At 31.8% G+C, this 9,835-nt stretch overlaps 1 protein-coding gene across 1 annotated transcript in view; it reads left to right on the forward strand.

Moving 5' to 3' along the window:
- Positions 1–9,835, forward strand: part of BCAS3 (BCAS3, microtubule associated cell migration factor) — a 535,625-nt gene that overhangs the window by 179,651 nt on the left and 346,139 nt on the right. Inside the window, exon 15 of the mRNA XM_023520385.1 lies at positions 2,325–2,458. Coding sequence (XP_023376153.1) covers positions 2,325–2,458 — 134 coding nt within the window. The remainder of the gene's footprint in view (positions 1–2,324; positions 2,459–9,835) is intronic.

Here is a 9,835-nt window from a genome sequence, read left to right on the forward strand (position 1 = left end):
AGAAAATAAAACTAATATAAGGAGATGAAGGAAATAGTAGCAGAAGATAGTAATAGCAGATGAAGGAAGACTGTAGGAGAAATCAGTAAAATTGAAAAGGGAAAATTAATGACACCAGAATAGGGTTCTTTGAAAAGATCTAGACAGACTGACCAAGAAAAAAGGAGACACCAATTTTTGATATCCTGAATGAAAAAGTTGACATTACTAAAGACCCTACAGATGTTTATGGGAACCATTTCCACGAATTACAGAAAGTAATTCAACCAAGAAGAAAATTTAAACAATATATATATATAAATATATAAAAATTTAAATTAACATTTAAATTAAAAAGAAATTAAAAATTTAAACATTTTTCCAAAAAAGGCCCCGATAGTTTTACTAGCAAATTCTACCGAATGTTTAAGTAATAATGTTTTCCCCAGTCTTTTCTAGAAAATGAAAATATGAGGAATATTTCACAACAATCACACCAAAAACAAGCACATTATTAGGAAAGAAATCAACAAACCAGTATTTCTCAAGAATAGTCATGAAAATATTCAACAAGATATCAGCTAATTTAATATAGCATCATATAAGAAATGATTTTGACCAAGTGGAGCTTATCCAGAAATGCAAGGCTTGTACAACATTTGATAATCATTCATTATTAAAGTTCACCATATTAATTGACTAAAGAAAAAGCATGTAATCATTTCATAGGTGCAAAAAAGTACTGAACAAAATTCAACATTTGTTATTGTAAAAATTCTCAACAAATTAGGAATAGAAAAAAACATCCTTAAGTTGATAAAAGGGCATTTAAAAAACCCTCAGCTAACATCATACTTAAAGATTGAATGCTTTCTCCTAACCCTGGAAATAAAGCACAAATATTGCTTCTCACCACTCATGTTTACCTTCCTCAAATGTAAGTCAGGAAAAAAAAGAAAGAAAGGCATATAGTTTGGTAAGGAAGAAATCAAACTGTCAGATCATATGCTAAATGAATGTAAAGAAAATTTCATGTAATCCACATAAAAACTCCTATAACTAGCAGAATATATAGTCAGTATAAAAAATGTCAATTATATCTCTGTCTACCAGCAAGGAAAAATTAATAATTGAAATAAAAGTACCATTTATAATAGATGTAAGATAATATATGTATAATTTGTGTGCTGAATAAGAAGTAGATGTCAAAAAAGTCATCAAGAAATTTGACATGTTCGTAAATTAGAAGACTGAATATTGTTAAGATGTCAGTTATCCTCAAATTGCTACATAGACTAAATACACTCCCCCAAAAATTCCAGGAATTTTTTTTTAAAAGCTGATACTGTTTGGAAAGGCAAAGGAATTGGAATAGCAAAATAATATTGAGAAAGGTCAGAAAAAGAGGACTCACTTTACTTGATTTCAAGATTTCCTATAAAATTAGAGTAGTCAGGAAAGTATAGTGTTAAGGAAAGTATAAACACAGAAATCAGTGGAATAGAATTGTACTTCTAGAAAAAAGACCTAACTCTATTACGGCCAGTTGGTCTTGGCAAGTTTACAATGGATAATGAACAAATAAAGGATAAGGAATTCAATGAATAAAGAATTGTCTCTTCAAGAAATCTTGCTGGAACAACTGGACATCATTTGCAAAAACGTTAATTTGTCTGATACCTCACGTTTCATATAAAAATTAACTCAAAATGGATGATGGACCTAAATGTAAAATATAAAGCTGGAATTTTGACAAGAAAACAGAAAATTATTGTGACTTTGGATTAGGCAAAGCATTCTTAGTTTTGACGTCTTGTCAAAATTAAAAACTTTCTCTGTTAAAGATACTGTAGGCAGTTTTAGTAAATATTATGCCAGGGTAGAGAGACATTTTAAACTGGTTAATAAAGTAGGACATTAATAGTTGTATTAGTAGGTAAATTGGAACTTAAAATTTAGGTTTTTAAAATGGCAAAAAAGTGGGAGAGAGTTCCATGGAGTTGTCATTTTCACATGCTTTGTTATCAAATTTGCAATTTTAAAAAGCTTGTGAATTCTCTGTAAATTCAGGCATGTAAAACATTTCTCTACTAGGCATTGGGAACATCATAAAACCTTTACATCTAGTATTCTCACTATTCTTGTATACCAATGTGGTGTTAAGGTTTTGTATTCGCGTAGAGAAAAGTACTATGTTTTAACTTTTTTATCATGGGAACTTTCTTATATCTTTGGTGATTTCTTTCCTTTGATAATATTTTAAAGTATGATGAGTACTTTGTGAAAATATTTTATCCATATACATAATTGTTTTTATTTTTACCTTCTTTTGGTATATCCTTTAGGAATGCTTCTAGTCACAACAGACACCCTTGGCCATGACTTTCATGTCTTCCAAATTCTGACTCATCCTTGGTCCTCATCACAAAGTGCTGTCCATCATCTGTATACTCTTCACAGGGGAGAAACTGAAGCCAAAGTAAGTTGTATATGTTTCAGAAGGTGTTTTCTTTGTGTAATATAACATCTAACTTACCTGGTTACTTATATGATATTGGAAGTTAATGTTATTGAGAAAATATTGTTCTTTCTGATAAAGTGGGCCAGATAATTAAGAAAAATATATTTACCCTATTTTGACCTAATAAATACATAAGCAGTAGGTGAACAATTCAATGAATGTTAAGAAAGATAAAAGTTCCTTTCTTCTCCTACCCTAATACCATTTCTTGCTCCAGATAAAACCTTGTCATTTATTTGATATCCATCCCTCCAGATCTTTTTCTAGGCATTTTGATTCTATATACATGCATACAATACATACATGCATAGACATATACATGTAAACACATGCATATTCACGTATACACAAAATAATTGAGTTTTATAGCGTATATAACTATATGGATATTATTCAGTGGTGCACTGGAGCCTGTTCACCATGGTTAGTGAGAATCAGTTATGCACATCTGTCCCCAACTCTGGATATAATGACATTACATTGATAGTGTGAAATTATCCACTGCAGAAGTGTTTACATAATGGAAATCAGCAAACTCTACTCTAGCAATTTTTTTTCTTAGGGAGCCAGTTTTTAGCACTTAGCATCATTGTGCACATATGCATGAGGGTGTGTATGCATGTGCGTGTGCGCGTGTGCGCATGCACACACACACACACACACACACACACCCATATATAACTTACTGCACATTTATATTGGGAATCATGCTAAGTGCTTTACATATATTTGATGTTCTTAATATCACTTGATATATACTGAGATATTACCTTAATAGCCTAAAATCCTAGATATTCTTTATTTTCATAGAGCCTGTCGTTATGCATTTATCAGTATACTACTGTATATACTTTATTCTGAGAGATAGCTCATTGACCCAACACCTATTAACTAGTCCATCCTTCCCCAATAGTTTAAAATGCTCTTTGTCATAAATATCCATTAAAAATTTCTATAATAGAATGAAACACCTTAAATATGTAGAAAATGATACTTTAAAAAAAAGCATTGAGCATTACTATAGGTTGCTATTTTTTAATCATTCTGAAAATTGATAATTAAAGGGAAATATTTAGCATTGATTTTTCTTTTATCAATTTAATTAGATAATGAAATAGTTGATGAGGGAATGGTTTATTTAATTGAAGAATTCCAGTTTTAAAAAAAATTAAATTTTAGATGTATTCTGGTGATAATTTTGCAATATATATAAATATTGAATCATTATGTTGTATACCTGAAAGCAATATAATGTTGCATGTCAGTTATACTTAAATTGAAAAAAATAGTTGGAATTTTAAGAATCACTATGTTGCTAACCCTAATGAAACAGTAGACCTAGGCAGTAATCATCTGTGTTCAGTTGTAGCTGACGATTCTTAACATTACCAAAGTGGAACATCAGTTATCATGTGTTTTGCGATGTGATGAGATAGGATGTATACTACATCATCTATGAAATATTTCTGCCCAGCCCTCAAAGTTAAACATGAATCGAATTCAGCCCCTAGATATAATTAGCACTTTAAACAAAATACAGAGATTGATGAGGGACAAGTTAAACAATACCGTGAGAATGCAACTAGCCAACTCTAAAACATGGGAAGTTCTTCATCACAAACATGACCTGGTTTTTACAACAAATAATTGTACTGTGAAAATAAAAGTGGGATGTGGTGGGGGCTAAAAGTAATTTGAGAGAATGTTATCTAAGTACAAAGTGTAGACATTATTTGAATCCTGTTTCATAAAAATCAAGTACAAAATGTTTTTTTCATACAAATGGTGAGATTTGAACCTTTGCTTTAGTAGATGCTGTGAAAAGAATTTAATGTCCTTATTTTCTTGTGATACATACAAAAATATTTACAGATGTGTAGAATTTGCTTTAAAATAATCTAGGAGTACAAGAGTGTTGATTAGATAAAAGAACAAATAAATGAAAAAAGAAAATAGGAGATGGTTATATTGATTACAAGAATCTTAAGAGACATGAATTAAATGCAATGTGTGAATTTTGGAGCCTGATTTAAACAGAATGTAGAGAGAGATTTTGGAGACGGTTGGAGAAAATAGACCTTGAACTGTGTATTATATAACATTAATCAGCTAATTTTGCTGAATTTGGGTCTGCAATTTTTTAAAGTTTTTAAGTCTATCTGTTAGGCATCTATCTTAAGTCATACTAAAGTAGGTACAGACGAAACAGTGTGATATCTCTAATCTGCTTTTAAATATTCTGGCAAAACAAATTAACAGATAGATTAAACAACATGTTGGGTAATGTCGTTATTGGTGGTTCATTATATCAATCTATACTTTATGTATGTTTGGAAATTTCTCTAATAGAAAGTAAAAATAAAACAATACCTTTCACAAATATTATGCTGTTTTATTTACTTTAGCTTTATGGAATAATTTAATGTTCATTTTTAAAATCTTTCCCAGCATCCTTGGATATTTTTTCATTTAGATGCATTTTAGAGTAACTCTATTGTGTTATATAAAGAATCTTCTGGAGTTTTTTATTTGGACTGCATTGAAGTTACATTTTAATATGATTAGAAATCACATATTTACGATATAGAAATTTTGCATCTAGGAATTATGTTTTAAAATTAGTTATTGCTATAGTATGACAGAACTATTGATTGTTTTGTATCAAATTTGTATCTTCCTGCTTTCTTAGACTCTATTGTATAATCAAATAGTTTTTCAGTAATGTTTTTTGGCTTTCGTAAATAGAACATATTTTCTGAAAATCATGATAATTTTTGACTTTTTTCAGTTTTATTTTTCTTCCTTATTACACTGACTAGGAATTCTAAAACAATGTAATTATATTAGTGATAGCTGTAGCCTTTTTTTCATTAATAATACCTCCTTTTATTTACTTTCTTATTTTGCTCTATTTTTAGCATCTGTTTTTATGCCAATACCATACTGTTTTGATTACTATAGCTTTGTAATATAGTTTGAAATTAGGAAGTATAATGCTTTCAACTTTATCCTTTCTCAAGATTGCTTTGGCTATTCAGAGTCTTTTGTGTTTCCATTCAAATTTTAGGATTGTTTATTTCTGTGAAAAATGTTAATAGATAGAATTTTGCATTAAATCTATAGATTGCTTTGGGTAATTTTAATATTTTAATAGTATTAATTCTTTTGGTCCATGAGAATGAAATAATTTATTTGTCCATTCTTCAGTTTCTTTCATCAGTATCTTACAGCTTTCAGTGCATAAGTCTTTCATCCTTTTGGTTTAATTTTTCTAGGTATTTTATTTTTTTCAATGCAATTGCAAATGGGATTGTTTTCTTAATTTCTCTTTCTGATAGTTCATTATTAGTATATAGAAACAACTGATTTTGGTATGGTTGTTTTTATATTCCACAATTTTACTGAATTTGTTTAGTTTAACATTTTTTGTTGGAGTCTTTAGGGTTTTTTATCATGTGATCTTCAAATAGAGACAGTTTGATTTCTTCCTTTCCATTTTGTATGGCTTTAATTTCTTTGTCTTACCTAATTGCTCTGGCTAGGACTTCAGTGCTGTGATTAATAAAAGAGGCAAGAGTGGGCATCCTTGTTTTATTCCTGATCTTAGAGGAAAAGCTTTCAGCTTTTCAACATTGAGTGTCATATTAGCTATTATCATATATAACCTTTATTTTATTGAGGTATGTTCCCTCTGTACCCACTTGATTGAGAATTTTTATCATGAATGTATGTAAAATTTTTTCATATTATTTTTCTATATGTATTGAGATGATCATGTGATTTTTTTTCTTTCATTTCGTTAATATGGTCTGGATCTCACTCAGCACCTAGCTACAGGGTGCTTGGAAGTTAGACCCTTAGACAGCAACTTTTAAAGTATGAAAATACACCTCTTTCATGGGAAGACTGGTAGATGGGCATTTCAGTCTACTGCCTCTTTGTTGTGCCCTGGGTAGATATTGGGTTAAGAAATAATTTTAAACTATGGTAAATATTTTATTCCTCATCGAAATTTATATTACTTCTTTTATTTACATTCAACCATTTAGTTGAATAGATATCTATTTTACTCAATGGATTATATCATTCAATAATTATTTTAATAATCCAAATGTCCCAGATTTGGCTGGTTGAATCCTATTAACTTGGCATCTGTGTCCTTTGACATGTCTCCATTATTTTTTGAAAGTGTCCTTACATCCTGGCATAACTAGCTTGCTTACTGTCATGTTTAGTTACCATTTGTTTTTATTTCTTTTGTATGGAAGTTTTCAATTAGATGAGCATTTTATGTAAAGATTTAATAGTCCATTATGCTTCTGGGCACATATGTACTGTGAGTATTTCTTAACTCTGTTTTTTTAATCCCTATCCTGTCCTCACTAGTCACTGGTATGTATTACTTTAGTTATAACCTCAGAGAATTAGAATATTTTAAGCACTTACACCAATTTTGTTTTTACTTAAACCTATTTTTGATGCCTCCTTTGCATTAGCATTAGTTATCATTTAATTTACCTACATATCCAACCTGGAAAAATTATGCTAAGCTTCTTTGTATCTGTCATCCTTAGAATAGTTGCCCTGCACATGGATAAATATTTATAGGTATAAATAGTTTGATACTGCCAGTGCTATTCCTGTTTAACATGTAGGGAAACCAAAAGAGAAATTATTAAAATTATTTTGTTCCATGTCACACCTTATAATTTAGGAACTTGAGAATTTCTAAACACCAAACATCAAGATCTAAGGAAACTCAATGACCATAAAATTAATTTTATAAGCTTCTACTGAAAATTATTTTGAAATGATATATAGGGTTTAACACTGATGATAAAATCTATATGGCATATGATCTGTCTATCCATCTTTGAGTACTTCAAAATAATGTCATTCTGGATTCTTCCAAGAACTCTGAGGATACTTTAATCAGGCAAGGGGGAAAAATCAACTATGTGGATCTCATTATGTTGAATTAAGTTGTTTTGTGATCTATGACTTGGAATATCCTCTGCATCTGACAGTAATTTTCCTCATAAAGCACATATGTAGTTAGAAAAATATTCCTAGTTTTCAACAGTAAAGTCATATGTTGTAAAACCTTACAATATTTTGTTAATATACTTTTGTAATGTCTTACTCAAGCAGACACAAGCCATTTTGTACTTAACATGCTAATTTTGAAAAATGGTAGACTTGGTTTTGAACCATCTGCATATCAGTATTACTTTTACTTTATCAGAGTAGTCCTGCAAAATGATTAATATGTTTAGTTCTCAAGGAGAAAAGAATGTAGCTATTTAATATTACTAATTGATAGTATTTGATGGGCAGTTCAGATAAAAACATATAAATTTACTATGTGTCCCAAATATTGCCTAGTTATGCTTATACCAAAATTCAAATTTTACTAGACTTTCTATATTTTTATTTGCTAAACATGGCAACTGTATGCATTACTCTGGGATCCTGATTTTTTGTCAATCTCCCCCCTCTAAAAACAAAATTAGCTTTACTTAGATTTAATTCTCATAATATAAAATTCATTGTAGCACAGATACATCCATAGATAATACATAAACAAATAGGCATGGTTGGCCCACAGTTATAGCAACCCCTCAATTAAAGCAGAGCTTACAACTTTCCATTATCCTGCTATGCTGATTGGTCCTTACATTTGTCCCTCCAGAATTTTTGTTAAGGTTGTACAGCTGCCCTAGGCTAGTGGACACTGTCACCTTTCATCTTAGCCAAGTAGTCAGTAAATTAGGCATTTAAAGGAAACTGTGAAATAAGGGACTATTGAGCCAGCCATTGGCAGTGGAGTAAGGTGATAAGTAACTAAAAACAAGATGCTGCTAAGGCTAGGATGGAACATAGTCTAGAACATACCATTTTCATTTGACTAGCAAGCCCTGTTGGGCCCTACCACCATGTTTATCATCAGTTTTGAGTGAGTCTGGAAAATCACAAGGCTCCCATGGGTCAGTTGTTCATTGACAAGAACTTAGTAGCTGCCCTCTAAAAGAGGGAGTGTACTTGGATGCTGGATCAGGTAGGTGGCGGTGTTGTACTGGGATAACACACCTCCGAGTACTTCATCAGCCAGTAAGTCTTCACCTAAACTTTTTTCCCTGCTGGGGTTCTCTGTTTCTATTGCATAACATGGGGAAGGACCTGGAAGCCTAGTAGGTCGGTCGTATACTTGTCCCACAGTCTACATGGCAGAGGATACTCTGTGACACAAGCAAGTAAGTACTGTCATGTAAGCCATTAATACCAATTATACAGTCATCAACATGTGTAATGACAATAGTATACCAACAACATAACTTTAGCTTCTCTTTCCTACTGTGAAGTTTGCTAACACCTCACGCTGGGGTATTTTTCCTCCTCTGAGGACATGGACTAATAAGTTTAATGTGCACATGCCAGTTATTCAAATGACAACTGCCAGGTTGTCACAGTATCCCCTATCTTGGTGTCGGGTGGCTAGCCTGCAGATACTTATGAGGACAGCCAAGAGTGTTGGCTTTTCTTCTCACTTGGCCAAGTGTTGGGTCCAGTGTTGGTGCCAGTTATTTCCCATAGGCAGTGATACAATTACCACTGTCCAGTGAGTGTACAGGCACAATAGCCCCCTTCTTTCTGCCCCTACTTCGAACACTGTCTAGTTTCACCTTTCAGTCCTTGGCATTTTGGGCCACCCATCTTTGTCTTCCCTTAAATTCAAGCTGCAGCAGGAGCCATCTACGTTAGCACTGCTGGCTCTGTGTTTGCAAGGCATCACACTCACTTTTTTTTAGTTCAGATTTTTATTGAAGGAATTGTATTTGTGTGTACTTAATAAGAAATAGTAGTGAGAGACTTCATGCACACTTTACCCAAGTTATACCAATGGTAACATTTGCAAAACTACAGTATATCACAACCAAGATATTAACATTGGTGCAATCCACTGATTTTTTTTCAGATTTCATTTATTTGTGTGTGTGTGTGTGTGTGTGTGTGTGTGTGTGTGTGTGTGTGTTTAGGTCCATACAGTTTAATCACAACATGTAGTTTTGTGTATCTACCATCACTGTCAAGATACTGAAGTTTTGTCCTGTCGCCCTTTTATAAGTAGACTAGCTCCCGTAGTTCGTTTAAACATTCATCTGCATTATTTATGGTTTTGGGCTATTATGAATATGTTATGTGAACATAGTTTTCATTTCTCTGTCATAGATGCCTAGTTGCATAGTTGTTAGTTCAAATGGTAATTGCATGCTACTTATTTTAGCTCATTTTCTAATTTCTGGCATCTAGAAGAGTATAAAACATGTAAAAGGC

The sequence above is a fragment of the Pteropus vampyrus genome, unplaced genomic scaffold, assembly GCF_000151845.1.
Source record: "Pteropus vampyrus isolate Shadow unplaced genomic scaffold, Pvam_2.0 Scaffold261, whole genome shotgun sequence".
Classification (NCBI taxonomy): domain Eukaryota; kingdom Metazoa; phylum Chordata; class Mammalia; order Chiroptera; family Pteropodidae; genus Pteropus; species Pteropus vampyrus.